Source organism: Haliaeetus albicilla, chromosome 18 (assembly GCF_947461875.1).
Source record: "Haliaeetus albicilla chromosome 18, bHalAlb1.1, whole genome shotgun sequence".
NCBI lineage: Eukaryota > Metazoa > Chordata > Aves > Accipitriformes > Accipitridae > Haliaeetus > Haliaeetus albicilla.
Window position 1 is genome coordinate 21,939,674 of NC_091500.1, and position 14,435 is coordinate 21,954,108.

Here is a 14,435-nt window from a genome sequence, read left to right on the forward strand (position 1 = left end):
GTATTTGCAAATCAGCTATGCTTTAATGTATTCTTGTGCTGTTTCTGAACTTTTTAGTGAAGTGAAAGTGAAGACTGAATTACTGTCTGAGGCTCGTAGAAGGTGTTTGCCATTGTTTTTTCTTCTTTTTGTAACCAGAAAAACCCCCAAACCACCTTCCACCAAATACTGCAAAGCTCATACATACATGGACAACATATCTGTGAAATCTGCATGTGAGACTTTGTCTCCACTTTAGCAGCAATCTTCTTTGAAACTGTACTTTTGATGTTCAGGTTCTCATAACACCACCATGCTTTATTTCATGTGTTCCTATTCAGCAGAATTTTGATTATATCAGAATTACTTACAGCTTTTAAGTAAAAAGGCTTTATTTATTCTTTATTACACCTTGCTTAGATAATTTCACCAAATGTTCAGCCAACACATTATTACTGTTAGTCAGAATGTAAATTAGAGGCTGACGCACTTGCCTCATCAGCTTACAAATTAAGCAGTTAATCAATTTTGGTGTGATATTCCCCCATGGGGTTTGTGTTGCTGACTCACATATGCTCAATATCTTCTTCTTTCAACAACAAGCAGGAGTGCAAATGAAGCTTGCTCCCAGCTGGGCATTCGCTGGTCATGGCATTCCAAATCCATCAGTCAGTATATCCTCCTGATAGATATTATTGTCTTATTGCTCCTGGTTACCTCTTCCCTGAGCATTACTTGAATACAAAACAGACAATTATATATGCATAGTTAAAATCTAATAGTGAAGACAGTGCTACAGGATTATTCCTTATGTTACTGAAGGGGTGAAGTGAACATGGAACTTCTGCTTATTTCTAAATATTTCATGCAGTATTTTTATTAAAACACAGATATTTCTGTAACATCTGTTCAATAGACTTGCAATATTAAATCAGTTTTTAAGAAAAGAATTTTACAGTTCAAATCCTATGGTAAGCTTGAGGGAGAGGAGGACAATTTGATAGGTGAATAGAGGTTTAAACCATTTTTGATGTCACGGAAATCCCACTTAGGGTTTTGTCTGTTTATACAGTGATTAAAATGAGTAGAAACAAGATTTTGTCCCTAACCTTCACTACAATTTTTAGTCATCTGTATTGTATTTTGAGACAGATACCACCATTTCATAGTGCAAACTTCCATGTACGTCTTTTTTTTTTTTTTTAAAGTAAATAACTAGTTTTGAATTGTCTTTGACATATTTGTGCAATTTTCCACTTACTAGTTTTTTTTACTGAAAAAGCATCATGTTCTTTGCCTTTGGACAAAGTTTTACAAAACCAATCTAAAATTTAATAGTAAGAGTGAGGCCTCACCCATGCTATATAGCTAACCATTAAACTTTGCCTTTTTAGGGTTGATTGTTGTCTGTGTCCCTGTTTAATTGAATACTGTCAACAAAATCTTGAGTGTGGCATAGCCTAAGAGGGAGAGCCAAACCTCCCCCTTTCCTCAGTGATAAAAATATTAGATTTCCTTGCCATGGCTCTAGCAATTTTAGCAAAATGGTAGTCCAGCCAGGCTTTATCAAGCATCATATTATACATAATTAAGGTTAGGGTGTAGGCTTGTTGTTTGGTGTTTTTTTTAAACAAGTCATCAGTTCCTCAAGACCCCTGTAGGCATCCTGCCCAGTTCCTTAGTATCTGTGTAACATTATGGAAGTAAATAAAGGAACTCAAAATGAGCCCCTATGGAAAGAATCATATGGTAGCCACTTTGATTAACTGTGTTGGTTTGCAGCAATGGAAGTGTTTGATCAGTTGGCTTGTTGATCCTGTCCATTGTTACTAAAACCTTTCTGTGCCATGTTTGCTTGCCAATTAAAGTCACTTTAATTTTCATACCTGCTGCTGTCTAAATTAAAATCTGGATGTAAGTCATCTTAACTTGCAACCCTTCTCTACAAGATGTAGCTTTGAGCTCTTCAGTTGGCAGTGTGTTTAACCTCTTCCTTTTTTAATTCCCTCTGCCCCGTTCTGTGTCTTTACCGTGCTTTAGAAATATCACCCATTTCTTAGTCCGCTTCTGAAAGCGCACAAGTCTGGCTCCATGCACAGTAACTGGCAGAATGTTGTTGTCAAATCCCCCTGCTGTTTCTTAGTCCAGAAAAATCCTCCATTGCTTCAGTCTGTGGCAGGAAGGGAAAAAGCAAGGGACAATGGAAGTGTGAATTTCTGTAGATACCCAGGGGATGCAGAATGCAGAAGCAATGTTGATGTAGGAAACAAATAATACAGGGAGAAAGTGAAGTTTCTGCTGTTATTTTGAGGATGGGAAGTTAGGTTATTCTCCTGCTTATTGTTGCGATGTACAGCTAGATGAGTAATCTCTCTCCATCTCCCCTGTTCCCTGGTAATAAAGGAATCCCACACCATGTGGCACAAAAAATACCCTTTTAGAGGGGTTGGAGTGGAAATATGTAATTTTCATTTTGCTCGAGTAATGCTGTTTTTCTGTGCAAAGTTTGCATTTTGGAATATATGTTTAGAATCATAGTACAGATGAATCACAGAACCATAGAATAGTTTGGGTTGGAAGGGACCTTTAAAGTTCATCTAGTCCAACCCCCCTGCAATGAGCAGGGACATCTTCAACTAGATCAGGTTGCTCAGAGCCCTGTCCAGCCTGACCTTGAATGTTTCCAGGGATGGGGCATCTATCACCTCTGTGGGCGACCTGTTTGTAAAAACACCGTCCTCATCATAAAAAATTTCTTCCTAATTTCTTCCTAAATAGCAACACCAGGATAAAAATAAGCCAGGTAGGAAAATCATGGAGTCATCCTAGGTATCTTGTGAAACTTTCAAAGTAAACACTGAAAAGGGTTACTTTGACATCTTCCCTCCTGCCCCAAGGTGTGACCAAAACCTGATTTTGAAACCGATTATGTATTGAGAGTTAAAGGGACAGTGGTGCAGTAACAGTATTACTTTTGCTGGTTCATGAAGTTCAGCTTTGGATTGTCTTCAATTAAATAGTAACTCCTACGTGCACATAAACATGCACACCCTGATTTCTGGTAACCATCGAATCTTTCTGAAGCAATTCTGAATCTGAAAATGCATATGAAAACTATAAAGCGGTGGGGGTTTTTTGTTAGGTTTTGGGTTTTTTTTACTCATCTTTTCTTGTTTGTAGACTTCTAGGTCTCTAGACTTATAAAAGATCTTAAATGAAATCTTACATGTAAAAGTGTTCACCTGGTTATGCAAATGGACATGCACTGTGTTACAATATTATTTATTAATTATAAGTTATACTATCTGAAAGTGTGTATTATTCATGCCTTCTTCAGAAGAAAGGTGGTGCAATATGTTTTTTGTGACTGCCTCAATGTATCTCCATACAAAAGCAAAAATCTTCCTATTTTTCTCTTACAACATGCTCGTAGTGTTTCCCCTTTGACCTTGAAAATGCAATGTCAAGTACCAACAAAAGTAATGGAGACATTTGCTCCAGCCAGGTTTGTTAATCTACCAAAAGCAATTGTCTGTTAATGTTTTGTTTGGGCTACACTGGCCTCTCTTTGTGCTCTGTCCATGTAGCCAGGTTCCAGCCTGGTCAACCAAGGAAGAAACGTGTGTTCAAAACTCCTGCAAGCTGGCTTACAATTTTAGTGCCATAGCAGTCAGAGAAAATTGCACATGCCAGTAGCTTTTTCTGAAGGTCCTGAGCTCTTAAGAGTTTAGAGCTTCACCTTTCCCTATCCTTTCACACATGGGGACTTGGCCATCATCTTAACTTTCTGAAAACAGAAGGGATGATTAGGAGAGAGAATTAGTATGTCTTCTCTTTGTTACTGCAATGTGGTTTAGAGTCTGTTGCATTCTATGCATCTATTTCCTTCTGCTCCCAGAGAGGCCGATATTTCTGAAGAACCTTATGATGTCTGCTGTCACTTCAAACTCTCCAAAGTTATACCTGCTGCGTTTTCACCAAAGCCAAATGTGGCTACAAGCTTTCACATGGGGAAGATAGTTCAGAGACTCAGCTGTCAAAATTTCTATTTTTCTGGGAATCTTCCTTCTCGCTTGGAGAACATACTGGAGGAATATACTTAACTTTGAAAAGTAGAGATGTAATTCTTATTCTAGTCAATGGAGCCTGGACAGAAACTTGGCTGACTTGCCACTAGGCATTTCACTTAGTCGGAGCTCAATTGCTCTCCAAGCTTCATTGATTTAATCTCAAAATGTATTTAGTCCTCACCTTCATGCTTTTGGGTGGGAATGTTGTCCAGAGTAAAGATGTAAATGAATGTTCAGGGAACACCAGTTAAAAAACTAGACCACTTTTGATTAAAGTTGTTTCTCCGTGCACGGTCCTTTCTATGCTTTTGTGAATTTAAGAACAGTGGAATTTTATGGAAATACTGTCACTAGTTCTTTTCAGAGACAAGACGCGAGGCTGGATGCGTCTTTGGCCTGACAACATAATTCATGTATTACTGGGACAATTTGTTGCTGGTAAGATTAGAAATGGTAGGTGTTGATATGTCCAGGCAGGAAAACAAGAATAATTTAACTGATAGCTTTGAGGGGTTTTAGTAGCTGTAAGAATTAAGACTAACTCATATCTTTCTATCTGCACTAGGGCCTCTTTTTGCAAATCTACAGGTGAAACATTACTATTCATACATAAAGTGGTATGTATACTGTTGCAGAATCTTAACATGATACTTGATTCTGTTCAGTAGTGATTAATGACAGCAGATTAGGTAGATCTAAATTGAATCACCACTATCCCGTAGAATTTATGATCTCATGGATTTGGGGGGTAAATTTCAAGATTTTTGTGTTTGCTACTGTAGTCTACACCTTTATAAAGCAAACATAATCTATCCCTAATGCCTGCTTTTTTCATCAGTTGAAATCTACGGAGGTGCGTATGTTGAATCGCATTGGAGAGAAAATATTGATAAGCCCTTCAACAGGAAATAGATTTCTAAAGGAAATTTCTTGGTCTGAAACAGAATTTTGTTCACTTTCAGAACATGCTGCGAATTTAGCTCTGTAAGAGAAATCTCCTGAAGAAACGTTAAGCTTTTAGTGTTCATTGGTCAACAGTTGCTGGTTTGAAGGACAGCAGACTTGATGGTGGTACAGAGAAGAGCAATTAGAGTGATCAGAGTGATGGAGCAACTACCTTGAGGAGAGCCTAAGAAGGCTGGGACTCCTGAAGAAGTGGAGAAGGCTGGGGGGTTCTGGCTATTTATAAAAGCATGAAGGTAGTGGATAAGTTGAATGCAGTAGTTGTTCACCAGAATTCATACGACTTGAACTAGCAGGCATTCACTGTAACTAGTAGATTAAAATAGAACAAGTATTTCTTTAAGTAGCAGGTAGTGAACTGCTGCTGCAGGAGTTCTGGAGGCAAAGAGTATCAGCAGGTTTGAAAAGGTATTAGACAAATTCATATGCAACAAGTCCATAAATACATAGTGACAGGAATAACTGAGGATGCATCTCCAACATCCTTGCTGTTACCAGTGTGGATTCTGAGGAAGTACAAGGGGAACAGATTTTGGAAAAGAACCAGGCTTGTATCTCTTCCTAAGTGGCGTCTTCTGTTACAGCCATCAGAGACAAAATGTGGGTTTGATGCAGAAGATAATTTCTTATATTTGTTGTTTCCGGTTTGTTTGGTTTACTCTTTATTTGTAAAGAATCACTTTTCCCATACGAATCACACTGTTTGATTTCTATATGAGCTATCCTGAACTGTCCATAGATGTAATTTCTTATTTCTTTCATGTTTTACAGTGAATAACCCTATACCTTCCAACCTGAAGTCAGAAGCTAAAAAGGCGGCTAAAATATTACGAGAATTTACAGAAATAACTTCCAGAAATGGGCCTGATAAAATCATACCTCGTGAGTAAAGAAAATGTTTTGATTCAGCGAAAACCTCCAACACTCCCCTGTGTTGCAATTATGCTCTCTTTACCAATTCCCTCTGTTTTCACTGACCATAACTTAGAGAGGAATGAAGATCTGGGGTGCCATAACTTTTGTGAAAACGCTTTGGAAGTAAAGGGGTTCAGTTTGTATCCTAGGCAGACATTACTTACTGGGAGAGCTCTTTTGCATGTTTACAACCACAGGGTATCTGCACAAGAAGGCTTCCCTCTGGAGTGGATGGACTGTCTCATGCTCACCCTGTGAATGTCAGTTCTTAAGGGAGAACCTGGAATAGTAGCTCTAGTTCTTGAATATCGGTGTTTCTTAGAATTATCTAAATGAAAATAAGTTGAAGGGAAGAGATCAGGGTGCATTTCTCCTTTGATGCTGATTAAGCACTCTTATTTGCTGCTGTCCTCTTTATTTTTGCAACTGTTATTCTGTGTTTCTCCTAGTGTCTTCCTTTATCTGGTGTTGCTGGTTGTGGCTTTGAATTTATAACTATTATGTTCCAGAAGGTCTGTAATAAGACTTGCAGGATGATGACACTTTATTTGCCACAAACACTGCCTAATGATATAAGCTGATTAGGCTGCTGTGTGTCACTCTGATCTAAATTCAGACTCCTGTCCTCCAAAAATCTGTAGAGACGTGGATGTCAACTATTCACTGCCTCTTTATCTTGCTAAGGGTACTCACACACAATGTTCGTGGCAATAAGCAAACTAATTCTGTACAAGCTAACCGGGACAGGTGAAGGAGTTGTGACAGTATAGAGATTGGCACAGGCTAATGTGACCTGTAACTAGCTTTGTGGTTGACTGTGGAGTGGAGGCGTCATTATCAGTTCAGCTTTTTTGCTGTTTTCTTTAAGCTTTTGCTTCGATTATTTGACTCATATGTGTTCAAAATTGTTAAATGTAAAGTTTTATTTTCCCCTTCTCTTGGAACTTCTCTTACAAGATCTTGAATAAATGATTTTGCCGTTTCAGCTCATGTAATAGCTAAAGCCAAAGGCCTTGCAGTTTTGTCCGTTATAAAAGCTGGATTTTTGGTGACCGCTCGAGGCGGAAGTGGAATTGTATTAGCTCGTCTTCCTAACGGAAGTAAGTGGATATTTTCCTTTTGTACTTCATGGAAGAATTAAAAGGAAAAAATATATTTTTTTCTTCATTATTTCTTTTCATAGCATAAAATGTGAGATGTGTGAGGAGTCAAGCCAGTAGGTGACAATGTTTGGTTTGAAAGCTGTTTTCAAAATTTTGTACCTACTTTTGACTGGATGTAAATGCTTGTAGAAAAGGATGAAATATGAAAGCATATAGTTTAAAACTCATTGGAAGAATTAATTATATCCAGTTATGGACAACTGTATGATAAATAATTTGTAACAAAGATTTGTTTAGATCACAAGGGTTTGTATTTCTTAAATTCCTTCCTGTGGGTTAAACCAGTATAGTTATGTGATTCCATTGTAGTGGTTTTGAACATGGTTTTAAGTAAATAGTTTGTTAGCGTTTTTAACTGTAATAATAAAATGAGTATTTATTGTAACATGTGGTAAAAATTATGTAAACTTGTCTTGTTTTGCATGACAGCCTGGTCTGCTCCTTCTGCAATAGGAATTGCTGGCGTTGGTGGTGGATTTGAAATTGGAATTGAGGTATAATTTTGGATTTGAAATGCTTGTTGGTAACTTTTTTGCAAGAAATTAAAATGCATTGACAAAGATCTAAATGTTGGTGAGATAGTAGAATCTATTTTTCTGTGTAAAAAAGCTATTATAAAATTCATTTATACAAGACAAACAAAATAGGGGTTTTGATCCTATCGGTCTAATTGCTTGGAGAGATTAAATGAAAAAAAGTGACATAACAGCTATTTCCTCAATTTCTCACTTCTAGCAGACAGAATTTTTCCCTTACAGAAAACTTCCTGTCAGTGTTCACATGTAAGCCAGTTGGAGTTAGTTAAAAGTAACCCATACTTAATGCTGTATCAAATGCTTTGTTAAAGAGCCCTAGGACTCCATCTGGCAAGAAACAGTGAAAGGAATTGAAGGTGGAGTAAAATGGAGCCTTGCTAATGTTATGGTACTTCATGCATTTCCTACTCAAACCAACTCGTGATTACTGACTTCACCTTTCAGTTTGGGAGCACCAAAACTGATGGTGCCTTCTCTGAAGGAATGCAACAGAAGACGAGCCAGTTCTCAGACAGCAGAAATGGTTAAGTAAGGGACTCTCAGTGTGTTCAGAGAAGTCTGTTCTGAGCCCTGACGGCGCTCTGCCTCTGCTTCCCGTCTCCTCTTCCTCACAGTTCCTTCACCCTTGTTTGTTTCTGTCATTCCTCCTCTTTCCTACCCTAGCCTCCAGTCCTGTCTGTCTCTTTTCTTTCTGTTTAGCTTCATTCTGCTGATTCCCAAAGAAAATCAAAGTAACAATATGCTGCCAACAAGATTTCTTACTATGGGTGTTCTGCTCTTCAGAAGAATCCGTGCATAGCTGATCTGGGTGGTCCACGCCAGCCCCCAGTGCGTCTTCTACAACTAACCAGCTATCCCTGTCCTGACAGCCAGTCAGCCAGCACTCACATCATGAGCAATGGATCAATATTTTATCGTATCCTCATTGTTCACTGTGTGATCTCAGGCATTATTGCTGTGCACTTTTTAAAGAATGATGTGAATACACAGTTATTAATTTTTGTAAGGATTTTTCTTTGGGTTTCATGACTACAGGATCTAAATGCATTACAAAACATTGAGTCTGAGGTCCAGTGTTGGGGTTTTGGTTTTTTTTTTGCTTTTATGACAATGAAACACTCTTCACGTGCTTTGATTAATCTATGAAACTTTTTCTTTAATCATCTGATATTATAGATAATGTAACCATTTACAATTGATACTTTCTCAAATAATTTTAATAGAAGCGATTTCTGAGAGGGTGTTTTTTCTGAGCAATATTGTGCCATTCATTTGAAATTTTAGTCAGCTTACAAAATACTGTTTCCTTTCTGGCATTATTATAACACAATCTTATTTATTTCTTCTAGAGAAGAGATGCTATTCAGAAATACCTAAGTAGCTTAGGAGCCCAGAGTCCAATTTCAGCATTCTTTTAGTCATATATAAACTTAAACCTTGTAGAAATTGGTTGAATTTTATTACTGTAGGAGAGACTATAGTTGGCATAGTTGTAGTCGGTACTTATGGGTGGAAGAAGGAAATCACAGCCTTCAGAAGTCATAGTGAACAACTTGATACCTCAAATTAAAGACCAATTTTAAAATTCATCTAAATGCTTTCCTTGAAGGTTTTCTCACTATGGATTCATTTAGCTTTAGCTGTGGATTCATCCTCTTAATGGGTAAGAGGAGGTAGCAGCATCCTGAAAGACATTCTCTCTCCATCCCTGGATGATTCAGAAACTACTCATGTCAGCCATCTTTTGTTTGGGATGGGGTGGAGGTTACCAGGGGGCTAATAACAAAGGCCTCTCTTATGCTGTGTGTAATACTTCTGGGCCAGCCTTGTTTTGCAAATAATCTGGTATTTCCTCTTGTGTTCCCTGCTGTCACTGTTTGGAATTTGGGGTAAGTTGGAAGTTTTTTCTGAACCTGGCTTTCAGTCAAGTTCCTCAGATGAAAGATCAGGCACAGTAGTCCTTGGGTAGTCAAGATATTTCTTGAAAAGATAATCCATCGCAGTAAGCTACAAAAGTGTAATCTACTGTGTTGAACAGGCTGGTACTGTTGCAGTGTGTTTGGGGTTTTTTTAATACATGTAGGGTGTTTACTGAGCTTTAAGGTAAGATAGAGTAATCTTTATAGGATCATGCTTGTGTTTGAAAGACTTTTTCCTTCTTTAAAATGCTTTCTAGTTTAGGAAGAGAGTTGTAGGAGATTTTTGTTGAAATTTGTTCCAGTCGATGAGAGTTACAGTTTTACAGTACTGATGGTAATAGGCATCACCTTAAACAGTAGTAGAAGTTCTTTGATACATCCATTCTGTGTCACAATCCAGGCAAATAAAGTCTTTTAAAAATAGTGATTTTTTTTTTCCATTGTGCATTTGAATCTTTCAAAAATACTTTATTAATTCTTCAGTTATTTGGTTTAATAGTTTCTTGAAGAAAGTGGCTACGTCTCATATATTCAAGTTTTAAAAAATTAAATATTAATATATAAATATATAAATGTATCCACACTTTTTATGTGTATATATATTAGACTCCTAATTTTCTGTCAAGAAAATAAAATTTTGTCAATAACAGGAAAATCTGTATCCTTTTTGGTGTTTATTCTTTGGATGGTAATTTTGGTTTACCAAGTTCTGTCTTGCTGTTATTAATTCAGTTATGGAAGGATCAAAATGGTTTTCTTAATCTGATCTCTCTTCACATCGGAAAACGCCTTCACATTCACAATTGTTTGCAAAAGCTGTAGAAAATAAAAATTTGTTAATTAGGAAATTTTGAATTAAAATAGGGTTTCTGTTACAGCTGTTGTTTGTCACATACTGACCATATCAGCAGTTGGGGGAAAAAAAAAAAATCAAATTTGATTAAAAAGTAGGTGAAGGATTTTTAGTTTCAAAATACCTTCCAGAAAAAGAATCAACTTCATTATGAAAACTGTTTCAAAAGAATCCTTTACAAGAAAGGAAGTAATTCTCTGAGAGAATGAGAGATTCTCACTTGAATTAAAACCTTGATAAATCTAGAGCTAGTTTTCATTTGTGGAAGGGAATATCTTCAACACTCCCACCTGTTTTCCTGCAAAATGGAAGACACTTCTCCCATGCTGTTCTAACTTTCTTCTTAAAAAACATAGTACTTTTATTTGATATTTTGTAGGTTTCAGACTTAGTGATAATACTGAATCATGAAAGAGCAGTAGAAGCTTTTGCCAAAGGAGGGAATCTTACACTTGGAGGAAATCTTACTGTGGCAATTGGACCTCTGGGGAGGTGAGTAAAATACTTTACTAATATGGGGTAGCTTTTAATATGGGGTAGAATTAAATATGGAAGATAATTTTTTAACTGTCTTTATATAGTTTTTAACTAACTATATATAAACATTGACATGGCTTTTTTTAATACGTTACAAAACAACCTGGGCAACCTATATGTTGACTGGACCATATTTTTCTTGTAGCATTATGACTTTTCAGTCACTTGTTGCTTTGGGGTTTTTTCTTTTTTTTTTTTTTTTTTTTCTTTCCTGCTGAAGGCATTTATTGGTAGAAGGAAAGTGTTCTGAGGTTTATTCTCTTTTTGCAGGAGACTGCTTGGCTAGGCTCAATAAAGAGCACAGGTGCTACTGTGCCTGACTGAACTATTATTTTCATTAACCTATGGGTCTGTGCTTTCTGTCACCACAGATCTGCCTGGCAGTAAATAAATAATACATCAAATAATTACTTTTAAACCTCAAGTGGTTAAGCCAGCTTACTTTGAAGGATGAGATGGTATAATCACAGAATAATCTAACTTGGAAGGGACCTTACAAGATCTCTACTCCAACTTCCTGCTCAAGGCAAGGTCTGTTATGACTTCAGATCAGGTTGCTTGGGCCTTTATTCCAGTTGGGTCTTGAAAACCTCCAAAGATGGAGACTGCTTAGGCTCTGTGGCAACCTGCTCTACTGTTCAACTGCCCTCATGGTGAAAAGTTTTGCCTTACATCCACTCAAAATTTTTCTTGTTTCAATTTATGTCCATAGCTTTTTATCCTTCCACCATACACTGCTATAAAGAGCCTGGCTTCATATTCTTGATTGCCTCTTCATAGATACTTGAAGGCTGCTGTTAGGTTCCCCCTAAGTCTTCTCCAGCCTTACCAAGCCCAGTTGCCTCAGACTTTGCTCATGGAACATATGCCTCCTTATGCCTTTTTTTTTTTTTTTTTTTTAATGATGAAGCTTATACTGCAAATTTTTCATCTTTTCTGATGAAATAAAAGCATAAGATGATAGCTATTCCACAGATGAGAGAGCTCTGTGGATCAGGGGAGGGCAGTGAATGTCATCTGCCTTGCAAAGGCGTTCAGTATGCTGTCCTGCGACATCTCTGTGTCCAAGCTGGGACATTGTGGCCTAGGTGTCAGGGTGGGGAAGACTAACAAATAGGTGAAAAGCCAGATCATCAGGCTTGAAGAATAGTTGTAAATGATTCATGTTGTACTCAGAAGCCAGGTTTCTCTGGAATTCCTCAGGAGACTCTTCTGGGACCTCTCCTGCTTGATATTTTTATCAGTGACCTGGAGGAACAGATGCAAAATATCCTCTTCAAGTTTGTGGATGACACCAAATCAGGGGATGCAGCCAGTATACTTCAGGGTAGGGCCACCATTCAGAGCAATGGACCTAGACAGTGTAGAGGAAAGATCCAACAGGAATCATGAAATTAAAGAAGGACAAATGCTAAGTTCTGCACCCTTGGTTGGATGAACTCTCTGCAGTTATGTAGGCAGAGCCTGCCAGGCTGGGTAGCTGCTCTATTGAGAAGGTGCTGGGGTCCTGGTGGACAGTAAGCTGAGCCAGCGGTGCATCCTGACAGAAAAGGCAGCAAACAGTGTGGGGGGCTGCATCAACAGAGCTGTAACCAGTAGATAAGGGAAGCAATTGTTCCCCTTTACTTGGCACTTCATAGACTATGGCTAGAATATTGTGTCCAGTTTCGGCCCTGCAGTACAAGAAAGATGTTTACAAACTTGAGTGCACGCAGTGAACAGCTACCAAGATGACCAGGGACACATAGCATGTGAACAATGAGGCTGGGGGAGCTCAGCTTATTTAACCTGGTGGAGAGAAGATCTTGAGGTCTTCTAAGAGGCTCATTTCCAACAGGGGTTCACGAAGAAGACAGACCCCAGTTCTTCACTGAGGTGCCTGGCAAGACAGTGGGAGATGGTAGTCATAAATTGAAACAAGGAAGGTTCTGACTGCATATGAGAAAAAAAAATTCAACACGAGTATAATTGAGCACTGACACAGGTTGCTCAGAGTGTCTGTGGAATCTATATCCTTGGAAGTCTTCAAAAACTGGCTAGACAAAGCCCAGAGCAACCTGATCTCAGTTTGACGTTGTATCCATTTTGAGCAGGAGGTTGGACTAGCTGACTGCCTGAGGTATCTTCAAACCTAAAATATTGTGTGATCCCATGTAGGGCAAAAATTGTAATCTTCCAATTTTATTGAGGTCTGATAAGGCCTTACTTGAAATATTTTGTGCTGGTTTGGGCACCATAAAATCAAGGAGGATTTGGATATACTGATTGGAAATCCAAGTCACCACAAACATAATCAGATAATTTTAAAATGTGATTAAAGCATGGGTTAATCATTTTCAGACTTCTGAATGTGGAGCATTCACATAAGGCAACATTGTTCTGTGGTTCAGAGGAAACCTCATCAAACAACTTCATTACTTTGTACTGGGTCTTGTCTGAAATAAGAACTGAAAATGGATTTCAAGTCTGACCCACTTGAATATATTCAATAGAGTTTGTAAAAACAGAGGGAAGTGAAACTCTTGATGACTTTTGGTAGGATTAAAATAAAAAGACAATTGCTGTTCATGTTGCAAAGCCATATTGAAGAATGTCAACCAAAACTTTTTTCCTTCTAGAAACTTAGAAGGGGATGTTGCCCTGAGAAGCTCTGCTGCTGTCTATACATACTGCAAATCTCGAGGACTGTTTGCAGGTGTATCTCTGGAAGGAACCTGTTTAATTGAAAGGAAAGAAACAAATCGCAAGTAAGTTCTCTTCAAGTCTAGAAGATTCAGTGTAGGCATAGTGACAAAATGAACTAGGACGCGTTCAATTTGGAAAAAGTTTTTTGTGAGAACATACTGTGCTGAGTTTAGAGTTTCTTGAGGGGCAGAGGTTTCTTCAATTTAGACATCTTGCAATGGGTATTGAGATGATGCTGAATATTTAGAGATTATATATCTGTGGTGGGTTGACCTTGGCTAGCCACCAGATGCCAACCAAGCTGCTCTCTCATTCCCCCCCCTCAACAGGATGGGAGGAGAAAAAAATATGACAACAAGTCTTGTGGGTTGAGATAAAGGCAGGGAGATTACTTACCAATGACTGTCTCAGGCAGAAAAACTCTGGACTTGGGGAAATTAGTTTAATTTATTGCCAGTTAAAAAGAGAGTAGGATAATGAGAAATAAGAACAAATCTAAAAAAACCACCTTCCCCCGACCCTTCCCATTTTCTTGGGTTCAACTTCCCTCCCAACTTCTCTACCTCCTCCCCGCAAGCAGTACAAGGGGACGGGGAATGGGGGTTACGGTCAGTTCATCACATGTTGTTTCTGCTGCTCCCTCCTCCTCACACTCTTCCCCTGCTCCAACGTGGGGTCCCTCCCATGGGAGATGGTCCTTCATGAACTTCTCCAACATGGGTCCTTCCCACAGGCTGCAGTTCTTCATGAACTGCTCCAGCATGGGTCCCTTCCATGGGCTGCAGTCCTTCAGGCACAGACTGCGCCAGCATGGG

At 38.4% G+C, this 14,435-nt stretch overlaps 1 protein-coding gene across 2 annotated transcripts in view; it reads left to right on the forward strand.

Moving 5' to 3' along the window:
• The window catches only part of SH3YL1 (SH3 and SYLF domain containing 1), a 52,947-nt gene that overhangs the window by 6,506 nt on the left and 32,006 nt on the right, over positions 1–14,435 (forward strand). For both annotated transcript variants that reach the window (XM_069805901.1, XM_069805902.1), the window contains exons 2-6: positions 5,784–5,894; positions 6,914–7,027; positions 7,520–7,584; positions 10,778–10,890; positions 13,554–13,682. In XM_069805901.1, the coding sequence (XP_069662002.1) occupies positions 5,784–5,894; positions 6,914–7,027; positions 7,520–7,584; positions 10,778–10,890; positions 13,554–13,682 (532 nt within the window). The remainder of the gene's footprint in view (positions 1–5,783; positions 5,895–6,913; positions 7,028–7,519; positions 7,585–10,777; positions 10,891–13,553; positions 13,683–14,435) is intronic.